We start from the raw sequence: 13894 nt of genomic DNA on the forward strand, positions 1-13894 counted from the left end.
GACCTTTTTAGAGTAAAAAATCCGTTAAAAATGAACAATTATACCATTTTTTAGATATTTGAAAATCCTAGGAAAGGCAGGCAAGCAAAAAAATTTACAATGAATGTTCTGAAAATTCTAGATCTCAAATCGTCTTCTGAACAGATATTTTAACGAAATATTCCGTTGGGTGCCCCTGGTCTCTGTAATCGTGCAGTTCGTTGTTGTTCAGTTTCTGTTTGTATTCTGTCTGCTGTATTTTGTCCGTTACTAGGCAACAATAACCCAGAGCTTTGCGAGGCCCTGCGAGTCACGTATTACTAGTTTATCTTGTTTTCGCGGGATATTGTAGATGTGTGATGATGTAAGAAGTGGAGATAGAAGTGAGAGCAAGCCGGCGGCACTTAACTGAAAGCAAAACTAGTATAATGTGACAACACGAGCAAACGTATTCAATCAACAATCAGTCTTTATTTCACTTTCACCTCAAAATTACAGCTAACGGTAACAGATTACAATAGTCTTCCCCGAAACAACAAAAAGCAGCTAACCGCAAGCAGACAGCAGTGAAAGCTACAATGAGTGACAAAAGTAGTTGACACATTAATTTCGCTCTGCGATTTTTATGACAAATTCACCACTAGTTTTTATATTCCATGACTGTCTGCTGAAATACCCCCTTTCCCCCATCCAATGTTGTAAAATGGTCGCAAGGGAATCCTAGAAACTAACTACAACATTGATTGGGGGAAGGGGGGTTGGAAAGGTGGGACAGAAGGATGAAATTGGTCCATATAGCAATAAAAGAGGGCGAAAATTGACAATGTGTCAACACTTTTGTCAATGATTGTCTGAGGTGCAAAATGGAATATATCTTAAGAACAGCGCGTAATGATTAATCGGTTAGAACATAAATTTATTTCTACCAACTGTTGTTTTCAATCGTCCAATCGGCATTGATGCTGTATTAATTGGTTTCTAATTAGACGCCATTAACGAATGTGACGATAACGCAATCAAAGGGTCAAAAATGGAATAAATTGAGCCAAAATGTTTACAACTGCTTAAATTGATAAAGAAACTGCTGCTTTCGCCTACTTATTTCTGATTTGAAATTGGTTGAAAAAGAAGGAAATTATGTTGAACTAATAACACAGTTTCAAGCCTTTGGCTTATAGCATAGAGTTGTCTGAAGACATTAAACTGTGAAGAGGTCACGCACGCAAATCATCGTTCGAGACGGCCCAATCAATATTAAGCCCGTATTTACTGCCCATTTCATTTCCAATTGCCAGTTTTTGGTATAATGAAGGAAATTTCACCGTTAGGCGAATAAATGTAATGTCCAAGTAATAATGCGCTTCTTCAATGTAATATACCTTGTGACATTTCCAACGCAGTTAGATAAAGCGTGACAAGTGCGTGTGACAGCTCAAAATTGTTGTTACTTCATGTTTTATTGACGCCTGTTTTAAGCATTTCTTAAACATGAAAAGCTAACTTAAGATACGAAAGTCTTCTTTGTCTCTTTTTCTACTATAAATAGCCATCAGCAAAGCCAAAAGGTGTCTACCGTTTGAAATTTCACAGTTAATCACGGTTAACCACGGTTAACCATCAGTAAACAAAGAAGATTCCTGATACTTACTATTGACTGATGGTTAACCATGGTTAACCGTTCAAATTTACACATTTTCGCCAAGTGTTTGGCCAAGAAACATTCTAGCGTGATAATTTTGAGCAAAAGTCATTTATCTCTGTTTTCTTAGGGAATTTCAGCGACAAATGGGAGTTTTTCCTAGCCTCACGATATCGAAGATCTTGATAAACATTAATCTCAACCACCCAGGAATTTGGTTTCGCGCTCTGGATAACGTTTATTCCTTCTTTTTCATAAAATTAGCCGGTTGCTTTGTAACAATAGAACGAATAAAGTTAACTGGAGTATTACTGCAGAGGCCCCGCTTAAGAATTTTAAACAAGAAAATAAATATTACGACCCTAGATAGTCACGCGCTAAGAACCATGGGCAGAATCTGAACCCGTTTTGTCTTTAATTTCTCAACTGATGACATTATTTTTAACTTCAAATAATCAAAACTACTCTAACGCCACTCATCTACCGTGTTTTCTAGAAAAAATCCTGGTAGAGCTAAGATTGATAACGGGTATCCTTTCTTTTTACTCAAATAGACCTCGGACAATGAGTGACAAAAGTAGTTGACACATTAATTTCGCTCTGCGATTTTTATGACAAATTCACCACTAGTTTTTATATTCCATGACTGTCTGCTGAAATACCCCCCTCCCCCCATCCAGTGTTGTAAAATGGTCGCAAGGGAATCCTAGAAACTAACTACAACATTGATTGGGGGAAGGGGGTTGGAAAGGTGGGACAGAAGGATGAAATTGGTCCATATAGCAATAAAAGAGGGCGAAAATTGACAATGTGTCAACACTTTTGTCAATGATTGTAGCCGCTTGAAACTCTAACGCTAACCCTAACCCTTAAACTTGGGTTTAGCTTTTTAACCCTTGGGGTTTAGGGTTAAGCTTTTTTCGCTAGGATTAAGCTAAGGGGTTAGGGCTAGGCCTGTAATCTCAAACCTTTAGCTGGTTTCATTGTTTTGCGGAACAAAAGGTTTCCTTTGTTTATCGTTTGTAAAAGAAAAGTCAAAAAGATGCCGCGCCTGCAAAAACCTTGTCTTTTTGCATGTGTAATTTTTCAAAAATGAATGGAAGACTAGCCAAATGCAACACAGGACAGTATTTAGCACACGTAAACAAACCTGCATGCGCAATTTGGAGTTGTTTTGATAACGTTCGATTTAGCCAGAAAGTCCAGGGGACGTTTTTGTCGGGAGCTCTTCAATTTTGTTCAAGTGCAAAGCGGAGATAAAACTATTAAAGTGAAGCTAAATGAAAGCACGATTACTGTGCTTTCCAAGGTGTTTAGCCTACAGGCCGATACTATTTATCTAATCGGCGATGATAGTGTGGTAATGCCCGATCCTGAGTCAATGGATTTCAATGTGGCGGACATATTATCGTTTGTTATATACGAAGTACATGGTGAGCAGATAACTCGAAAGCCCGACGCAATCGACAAGTTACCCGTACCACTTGGAAATCGCTTTTCATACCAAGCATCTTACTCGGCCGCCGGCACAAGCGGCGAAAAGAGAGAAACCAGCTGCAGTAAGAAACAGTCGCTTCCTCGCGACTGGCATTTACTTTCAAGTCTAGCAGGGAACATGGCAAAACTCAGCTACATGGTTCCTGTATTGTAATTTTCTATGGCTATGGTGCTACGCTCAGTTGCCCTTCGGGCCGCTAAGGAGCTCCGCTATGACTTTCGTGCTGATAAGTACTGGACTCAGCAAACCTAAGGGGTCATACAGACCTGCGACCACCTTCAAAATGTTTTTTTTTATTGTAACAGGTAATCAATCTGTCCAAGATTGTAGTGGGCTTGGAAAAAATTGGCAATGCAATTTCTTGTATACATCCATGATGGGTAAACAGACATTTCTTTGAAAAGGACTTTCAAGAGAAAATATGATATTTGATACTTTTATGTTTATTCATAATTCTGTCTGCTCTAGTCCCTCAGCCCTTGCACGTGTAAAAAAGACAGGCTATAAGCAACCTAGCCTCAAGATTTTTCCCACAATTTTGAGGACTGTATCTACTTTGTGATGCTAAAACATTTCTTATGGCATTTATTCCTCGTGAATGATGAATAAATGAAAACTTTATTTACCCTCAGTATTATGAGGCGTGTTAGGCCTCTAGCAAGTGATGCTAATAATGTGTGGAGCATTTCCCCAAAAAACCAACACTGCTAAATTCCAATTCGATCAGGAATAGTGGAAGAAGAGCCACCCTGTGGAAGTGCCATTGTAAATTCCCTAAATTCTTAACTTTTCGAGATAGTTCTTTACATGTATTTCAAGCTTTTCCAAGGTGGCTGTTGATGTCATCCTTAGCCCCTTGCTTATTCTTGCTCCCAGGTAGTCAAAGCTGTCCACATCTTTACTTCCTGCCCAACAAGAATGACTGCATTGCGGTTGTTTGCATTTTTCTCCTCATAAATTTGGTTTTCGTGGTGCCGATTTGTAAGCCCATTTCTTTCCTGTTCCTATTCAGGTGGTCTATCTTCTGAATCTGTGTAAATATGCTTGAGATGAGAGCCAGGTCCTTTGTGAAGTTTAAGTCCTCTAGCATAGTTGTCATCTTCCACCTGAATCCTGTCCCTCTATGGACGACTGTCTTCTTCATCACCCAGTCAGTTTCACCAAGAGAAACAGAAACCCAGACATCACTGCTTGACACCTGACTTCACCTCAAACCAAACTGCTCTTCAAACACCATCCACCACTGCACTTGTGCAGGTATTGTTCTTCACTTGCACCATTCTCACAATCTTACCGTAGATTGTTTTCCATAGCACCTCATTATCTTCCAGAGAGTCTCTCTATGTATGCTATCAATTATTGCTCCTGTGTCTATGCTGTTATTCATCTTATCAGCCTCTTCCACTTTGGCAGTTACTTCGGAAAATGGCCTGTGCAAGCCTCCACAAAGAACTCTCGCTATCTGGCTTTGACCTCATCGTCTTTGGTCAGAAGCCTTCAGTCTGTCTTTGTCCTTCACCATTCCTACCTTCTTTGGCCCGTCATTACACAGCCTCCTAGTTGCTTCGTATACTCCTTTCATCTGTCCCTGTTGTGCAGCGTCTTCAGCTTCTTGCACAATGCTGTTTACCCAGTCTGTCTTGTCCTTCCTGAGGCTCCTTTTTGCCTCCTTTCCTTCTTTCCGTACTTGTTTTGGGCTTCAATCTCTCTGATCTTGCATCGTCTGTCTTCCTTGTTACTTTCCTTCTCTCCTCTATCTTTCTCCAACTTTCTGTGCTGATCTAGCTCTGGCACTTCTTTCTGTGTCCCAATTCATTCATTGCTGTTTCTGGGTAGGCGTTTTTTATCTTCTGCCACCTTTGCTCAAATATTGTTGGCTGGGTCAGACTTCTCACTGTTCTGGTGTCTGTGTTGTTCTCATCTGGTGTCTGGAGGATGCTGAATCTATTCCTCAGTTCAAGGAAACTGTCTCAACTCAGGTACCGTCAGCTTGCTGTCTTCTTACCTGTCAGTCCCCTCCTGCTTCTTTCCTGTGCTGTTTAACCTGAGTTTGACCTTAGTTATGATAAGGTTGTGGTTGCATCCCACATCAACTCCTCGGTGTGCCCTTGTGACTTGAACTGACCTCCTAAACTGGGACTTGACTGCCACGTGGTCAATCTGGTTTCGGTGCTGACCATCTGGGAATCCATGTATACTTAACAATTATCCTGCGAAATCGCGCGGAATATCGCCTGATACTTAGCCGACGAGGCCGTAGGCCGAGTGGGCTAAAATCAGACGATATTTCGCAAGATTGAGCAGGATAATTGTTTTATTATTCAACAAATTGTCAACGAAACACATTTTGCACATAGAAAAACTGTAATTATGCAGCGCTTTACAAGATTTCGGACGAATCTTTGCAACCTACGAATATCGCAGGATATCTGTTATGTACGGATGACAGATATCTTTAACATTTTGACCATATATGGGCAGCGCGCGCATCTGTTGAATAATAATTGTGTATATCCTTATGCGAAAACATTGTCAATGTTATAGCAAGATTGTTGGATGCACAAAAGGCCACAAAGCGGTCCATGTATACTTGTGTATATCCTTATGCGGAAACATTGTCAATGTTATAGCAAGATTGTTGGATGCACAAAAGGCCACAAAGCGGTCACCATTGTCATTTCTGTCACAGTTTAAACCGTGTTTCCCAACAATATGACGCTCTCACCCTCCTGTCTCTCTACCACCTTGGCATTCCACTCCCCCATTACCAACAGCATGTCGTGTGGAAAATCACACGTCATTGAAAAATCAATGCAAAAGTTGACAACTTCTTTCGGAAAAATATAAAAAGGTTATTTGTAGAAAGTGACTGTCAATTGTGGAAAAATTGCCCTTCATCAGGTTGCCCAAAACACATTTTATCTTGTAAAGCAAGCTAAGGGCTACATAGTTAAGGTTAAGTCTGTGTATAAACCAAGTGGCTCATACAGCCAGAGCTTATCCCGGTTTCTGAAGCATTAAGCTACTAAAGGTTTTGCTACTTCCCCCTGGATAGAATGCTAGTCTATTGCAGGGTTTCCCCTCAGTAGTAAATTCGCTGGTACCCATTTATACACCTGGGTGGGGAAAGGCACTGTCAGTGTTAAGTGTCTTGTCCAAGAACACAACACAGCGCCACGGCTAGGCCGTTCGACAAGGAGTTGAGCGCGCTAACCATTTGGCCACTGCACTTCCCATACAAGGGCTACATACCAAAGGGAAAATAATTTTGATGTGTCTTATAAGAACAAAATCACAAGTGGAGGAATCGAACAGCATTTGTTGTAGAAACTTGCTGTCTCGTATTTTTGGACAAAATATGGCTCAACCATAGCACAAGTTAAACAGCCTTTTTTGGGCAGAGATACGGTCAGAAGGTTTCGACAAGGAGTTGAGCGCGCTAACCATTTGGCCACCGCACTTCCCATACAAGGGCTACATACCAAAGGGAAAATAATTTTGATGTGTCTTATAAGAACAGAAACCCAAGTGGAGGATTAAATGGCATTTGTTGTAGAAACTTGCTGTCTCGTATTTTTGGACAAAACATGGCTCAACCATAGCACAAGTTAAACAGCCTTTTTTGGGCAGAGATACAGGCAGAAGGTTTTTTGTTCATTGCTGTTCCAGGGAACTCCATTCTCTTTGTTGGATCAGTAAAAACTCATGTTGCTTCATGTCATGTGACTCTTACTGCGAGAGAAACTGGCGCCTAGTAATGCGCAAGAATGCCACTGCACAAAAGCTTAATGCAGTAGTATGTACAATATTTTTGGCTTTATTCCAGAGGCAGTACCCAATTCTTTAATAATTGTATTCTATATACAAGTGCTTCAAATCGCCAAAAAAACTTAAACAATGTGAAAATTGTAAACTTCATTTTATAACAAAAACAGCTGTAAAAGCTGATTTTAGGAGGCTAAAATATTAAGCAATTAGTGAAGAAATTTGAATATTTATATTGGCAAGCTGTGACCTAGAATGGTAAGCTTGTGGAGGGACTGTCAAAAGTCTTTTCCCATCCCTCCTGTACTTACTGAGCAGACATTATTGTGATATTTAGTTGAGAATGAGTGGATGATATCACTTCTGCTACCATCCCAAGCTTTTTCGTGGATGCGGACATTTCTAGTTCAAGTAATGGTGGACAATTTGAGCACAAAGTTACAGTTAAAACAATCAGACTTCTTGTAAGATTTTGGACTTAATATTTGGCAGAATTACATGGGTCTTAGCTTAGTCCCTCTCACCAGATAAAACACAAAGACAATTTTTTTTAATTGGATTTATTGTTAGGACCGTTAGAAGATACTGGTAGTCATAAATTGGACTTAAACAATTATTTTGAAGCAAGAAAAATAAATTCTCATGAGTGATAATTTAAATAGTAAATTAATATTTATTCTGAACTGGCAATAAATGATGATGATGATTCCTGACCGTATGCTACAACCTCCTGTTATTCCTATTATGTACTTTTCAGAAAGAGTTATCTCAAGTGAAGAAAAGAAACAAACAATTGTGCTTCATTCTTAGTCAGGCAGAAAGTAAGTGAGCTGTCAAATGTCATTTAAGTAATTGATGAATCCAATCTATGGCTTCTTTGTCTCCTTTCTGATTAAAATTTATGTTTGTTGGCCTATGTATATGCTTATCATAGTGAACTTAGCTTACCTTTCATCACTGTCATAAAAATGTGAACTAACACTTTTAAATTTGAAACAAAGAAGTGTACGTGCAGCTGTAGTAAGGTTTGATTTTCTACCCCGGGAGCAGAAGCTGAATAATTATTGACCTCATTTATTATCCCTGTAAATGGTTTGAGACTTATTTATTATTCATTTTCAGATTTAACACAATATTTATTATCCAGTTTGCTTCAAATTGGATTTTGTTAGCTTGCAAATACAACCAACTCTTTTTTGCCCTATTCTTGCTTGACCAAATTGGTTGGCAGTGATGAGAAACAACAGTTTTTGAAGCCTAGATATTGCTGGGCATGAGCGGGGTTGACAGGCATGGTATTTTTAAAGGAACCGGTATGTGTTAAACCAGCAGGATGTTTAAACCCTTAAATATATACATTATTGATTCCTTTTCTTTTCAAACTGGTTATTATTCTGCCTTTATCCATACTTTAAATGCTAACCAGATGTAATTACCTAAATCTAATGAAGAGCATTCTAAACTATTTTAGTGAAAGAAAAATCTGAGCTGCTGATGCAAATTGAAGAGTTGAACGAAGTTAAAGAACAGGTGAGATGGAATTTAATCAGAAAACCGAAACCTTTTTGCACATTTGTTTCCATTAAGTACCGTATTTGGAAAATCAGCAAAAAAAATTAACCAATCAAAATTGCAATATTTGGATTTTAAAAATTCACAGTGTACGCCTAGCTCGCGCTCGATGACATAATGTTGTTTTTGAACAAGCTTGTTGAATGAAGTTGAATTTGGTCAAATTTCCCTGTTTTATTGTCGTTAAGTAGTCTGGAGAACATCACCTGGATACACTTGATGAATTTCTTTAGTTTCTGTAAGAAATGGTTGAAATTCAAGTAGTCAATGCAAAACCGAAAATGTTGTTGTTGATTGTTGCATGTGACATTGCGTGTGGTGTATAGCATTCGCGTACAAACTCTGCGTGTTTTTGGTACTTGGCAAAACTGAATATTCAAACGCTGTGAATGTGCGTAACACGTTTCAAACCGCTTATGAGTTTCTGATTTAATATGGTAGCTGAAATAAATAGTAGTCAGTGTCAACATGTCTTTAAAAAGGGTCTATCTTTTATGGGGTTCTATTCAAGTACAAGTGCAAAAAAGTTATTATTTCTTGGCAGAGTAAAACTTAATCTTTGTGCACCAAAAAGACGCCTCAGTTAGCATTTAAAAGAATGAGTAAATATTTTTAATGAAGAGGTTAGCTGCTAACTGATTAAAAATAATGCAGTCTATAATTGTAACATGCATTTAAGTACAGCACAAGAAGTGTGTTCTCTCGCTGAACCTCTAATTAGTTGTCAATACACATGAAATATGGCAGATGTAATATACAGCATGACTAATTACTTTGCATTAAAAAAGTTTTAAAAAATGACACTGGCTTAATTATATTCAGGACATTTCAGCTATACTGCTGTAGCCTCTTTCAGCAATACCTTAATTTAAAAAGAAAAAGGACTAAAATACAGAAGAGGTGATAGTGAATAAAGATTAAAAGATACAGAAGAGATGATAATGAATATTTTGTGCTGAGCTAAATCACCTTTTCAGTATTTATTTTCTTAGATTTTGTTCCTATAACACCAGGAACGCTGTTGTTAAATTTACATATTTCTGAAGAAGGCTACAGCAGCAGCCGAAACCTCCTGAATATAATCTTTTAAGCCATTGCCAACTTTTTTTTAGAATATTTTTAAATCTTATCAGGCCTGGCTACCAACCAGGTATTTTTAATTATTTTTCATATATTTTACAGACTGATTTTCTTATTTAATTTTGCTATTTACGAAAGAGAATTTTTTTCAATTAATCTTTTGGTTTCTACTCATGAAGCTGACCATGCTTTGAAAACAGCTAAGAAGGAAATTTACTTCAAAAATCGCAACTGAGTAAAAAAATATTAATGTGCAAGATTACAAAACTACGAAATCTTTGCTTCATCTCTTCGGCATTGCAAATCAGTCGTATCTTTCGCAATGAAAGAAAAAGTTGTTAACACAGCAAATACATCTATAAAAATAAGAACTAGAGTAGTCATGTAAACTTGAAAGTGAAGTTGCTATATTTAGATAGGACGAGATGACACATTCCAAAAGACATGTTAACGCCTAGAGGTTCAAAACCGCTTGCAAACCAGGTAGCGTGTTGTTGTCGATATTAAGGAGAAAGACTGCTCCAACTTAATCAATCTCATCAGATTTTATGTTTGTAAGGATGGTAAGCAGCTGCTTCAGCGGCACTGATATCGAGCATTCAGTTTATGTGGATGTGTGTGAAGATGTGGGTGTTAAACCACTGTACTGTCAATTGATCTGCGCCATTGCATTTTGCACTATCCTTTTACCTCTGAGTTTTCAAAATCTACACGAATGACCCCACCAAAAAAATTCAGAAATTAGATATTGACTCTGATTGAAAATTCATGCACAATAAAATACAAATGTGTAAGACAGATTTTGAGTTACTTTTAGAACAGGTAAAATATCACATTTTCCTATAAATATTTCCTATATATCCACATAGCGCCGAGTTGGCTATAACGATTTCATATCCAACAAAGGATAGTGGAATAATTGTTTTGTAAAAAACGCCAAAAGAATTACAGTATTTGAGCTTCCCAGCTGCGGCGTATCGGCTACCATATTAAGTCGTGGTCAATGGTATATGAGCTCATAAACCATTGCCAGTTAACCAATCAAAATTCAGGAATTGCAATATACCACTACTATATTTTCGTGGCATATGATATTCCCCAGTTTCTGCTGTATCTTGTGACGTGTCTAGATCAATCATGCGCGAGTTAAAATGTTTGATGGATTAGAAAACTTTATTGTGTATGTTGCTGTAGTTGATGGATTAGAAAACTTTATTCTTGTGTATGTTGCTGTAGTTGCCCTTATTTTTGTGAGCCAAATTTCCTGACAATTTTTAATTTATTTTAAATTTGCAACTGTTAGGTGGTACAGTTACATACTGAACTAGAGCAAGAAAGATCTAAAAATTCTGCTTTGAAGTGTGAGATTGCCAAGGTAAGGATTGAAATAAACAATATATCAAATATGAGAGCGTTTGTCATCGTGGAATATCTAGACAGTGAGAAGTGTAGTTGAGAATCTGTGGCGAAGCGATTTCAAGTGTTTGATATAACGGTTTTCCTAATTACCCATCTCAAAGTGGATAAATGGGTGGAGTGACTGTTTATATTTAATCTAGAAAACAATTACATTATTAAAGGAAACATACCAACAAACGCTGATCAGCAAAATAGAATAGGGTATTTGTCGATTAGGCTGCATTCATTATGTATCCTACAAGGGGGGGGGGGGGCAGAGGATTTTAGGGGGGGTTCTCAAATTTTAGAGCAAAAAAAGGGGGGATATGAAAATTGTTTAAATATCTCCTGGGGGGATGCTTATTTTTTGTAAGATTTTTTGTAATAGTTTTAAAAAGTGAAAAAAGAAATGATAAGTACAGCAGCTTCTTTCAAGAATTGTAGGCAACAAGGGTACCTCTATTATTCTGAGAGACTATAGTACCTATGTTGAAGTTTTTTAAGTAGTGTGCCTGGCCTGTAGATGTAATGTTTCGATACAGTATAGAAAAAAAACCCATCTAAAATGGAACCATTTAATGCAACCTCAGAAAAATGATAAGATAAGGAGAATAATGGCACATGTCGCACTTGAGAGGAATGATGCTGAACGGCCGGTAAACGAGGGTGAAGAGGATGGCAACAGCGGAAATGAATCCGTGGATGAGTGTGATAGTGAGAGTGATGATGATGATGAGGTCGTTGCCTTTGTCAACGAGAGTGACAGTGAAACGCAGGTTTCTGTCAATACTCCTGGTAGTACTGGTACTCGAGCTGGCAGGCTATCTATACCTAATTCCCCCTACTTAGACTGGCTCACATAGGTATGACATAAACAGTCAAAGCACTTTCGATGTTCGTATTAAACATGTCTCTTGAAATTTCAAACATATTTAGTGTACTATTACCTTATTCTTACTAATTTTCGATGTACTTAATTTCGCGAAATTCGGCGAGTATTAATTTTCGTGATTGCAAGAAAAATTAGAGCAAAAGTGTATTAAATTTCGCGATTTTGTCAGTGTTTTATTGATCAGTCGTTAAAGACTATGGAACTACTGGGAATATACAAAGGTCTGGCTCAATGTAACTACAAGGAACCTCCAAATGTAAACTTTGTTGACTTTTAGTGTACTAAAGAGGTTTTGGCCAATTTACAAGCTGAAGAACAGTTATCAGAGGAAGGGTGCTTGTCGAAAACAAGACAGAAAAATACTTCAAGTGTAGAAAGTTGTTAAAATTCTAAACATTTAAAATTTTTATTTACTTTTACTTAACAATAAGATATTAATTTTCGCGTGTGTAAATTTCGCGATTATTTTGAAATCGCGAAAATCGCGAAAATTAGTACTCGAAAAATTAGTAAGACAAAGGTATACAGATATTTATTTTGATATTTGTTGGGAGGGGGGGGGTATTCATTTTTCGGCTGATTGCTTGGGGGGATTATGAAAATTTGTATGGGCCTTTGGGGGGAATTTAAAAAAATGGGCCGCTGAAAAAAAAATCCTCTGTCCCCCCCTGTAGCATACATAATGAATGCAGCCTTATGTGGAAAGGATTGCCATGTTTCCTTCCTCCAGTTTGCTCATCAGACATTCAGTGTGTTTACAATGTTACTTGTTGCAAAACATATGACAAGTTAGCAGTCACTCTCTCTGCAGCTTATACTTCATTGTTATAATTACCCATGTGTCTTTCTTTAAAACTGTTTTTTTTTTTCTTCTTATAGTCTTCAGGGGGGAGACAGAGACGTGGTTCATCTTCCTGACATCAATGCTTATCATGCTGTTTATTTGCTTTACGCATATATATATACATTGTATATATCAAAATTATTTCATAAATATATCATAAATGCATAGAAACCATACATATATACAGAAGAACATGTAGCATACCGTTTGTTAAACATTTTGTTTGGCGACTTGTACTTGGCAATGTGCCATGCACAGCCAGGTCACATGGAGCCATGTCACAGCAACATGTCCCTGGGACATATCCCCAATACGTTTTTACGCATCCTGATTTTGTCGCTGCTACACGTCCCTGCTACATGCTCACTGGTGAACAGTACATGATTTTGATGTGTTCCAGGTACATGTTGCTGGCTCTGATATGTCCCTACATCATGCCCCTTTCAAAGCCAGTTCATATTCCCCCGAAATGTCCTGATGTTGTACGTTATTTTTGCAGATCCTGTGGCACATTTTGTTTTAAATAGAGTACACCACGTGGCTGTACTTTTATTATTTTATTACCTAACAACTGCTTCATTAGTAATTTTAGGGCCATTTAGTAATTTAAATTTTTATAAATATTGTAATGCGCAAGTGAAAATCCTTTGTTTTTTTAGTATGACAAAGTTTAGTAAACGACAATGATTTTTGCTAAGGATAAAAGATTTCCTTGTGATAGCCATATTTGCTCAGTTCAAACCGACGTTAGCAGAATCATAACACCATTGTGGGATTGGATGCAATTAAAATACTATATTTCTATCTGTTCACTGATAAGAGATTGCATGGTATAGACTTAATCCACACTTGTCATCTTTCTGTGTTTTGTGTAATCTAAGTTTAACTCTATTTATAACTACATGTAATGGTAGTAAAGAGTGTTGTTGATGATGATGTGTTATTGATGTGTTATATCTGTTTTTTTTTTTTTTTTACTCAACGGTCGAACCTGCCGTGAAAAAATAAAATCTGGTCAATTTTGTCGGGTAACAAAGTTGCTTTTTCCGGTGCATTTGCCCTCCGTTATATGTAATGTAATGTAAAACTTAATTTAAACACGGAAAATCATCAGTTACAATAATTTAAGTATTAAAAAACTAAAACTAAAACTGCTTTACATGATTGCCGTGTGGGAATCCGATACGTCAGCTACCTTCTTGATAATTTTCTTAAAATTATTAACTG

The 13894-nt window shown here is 37.5% G+C and overlaps 1 protein-coding gene across 1 annotated transcript in view; it reads left to right on the forward strand.

Moving 5' to 3' along the window:
* LOC144658702 (G kinase-anchoring protein 1-A-like) overlaps nt 1-13603 on the forward strand; it is a 77143-nt gene extending 63540 nt beyond the window's left edge. The window contains exons 9-12 of the mRNA XM_078519181.1: nt 7639-7702; nt 8353-8411; nt 10837-10908; nt 12703-13603. Coding sequence (XP_078375307.1) covers nt 7639-7702; nt 8353-8411; nt 10837-10908; nt 12703-12741 — 234 coding nt within the window. The 3' untranslated portion in view covers nt 12742-13603. The remainder of the gene's footprint in view (nt 1-7638; nt 7703-8352; nt 8412-10836; nt 10909-12702) is intronic.
* The last annotated feature ends 291 nt before the right edge of the window (nt 13604-13894 follow it).

Source organism: Oculina patagonica, chromosome 1, assembly GCF_052425735.1.
Source record: "Oculina patagonica isolate OP01 chromosome 1, crgOcupat, whole genome shotgun sequence".
NCBI lineage: Eukaryota > Metazoa > Cnidaria > Anthozoa > Scleractinia > Oculinidae > Oculina > Oculina patagonica.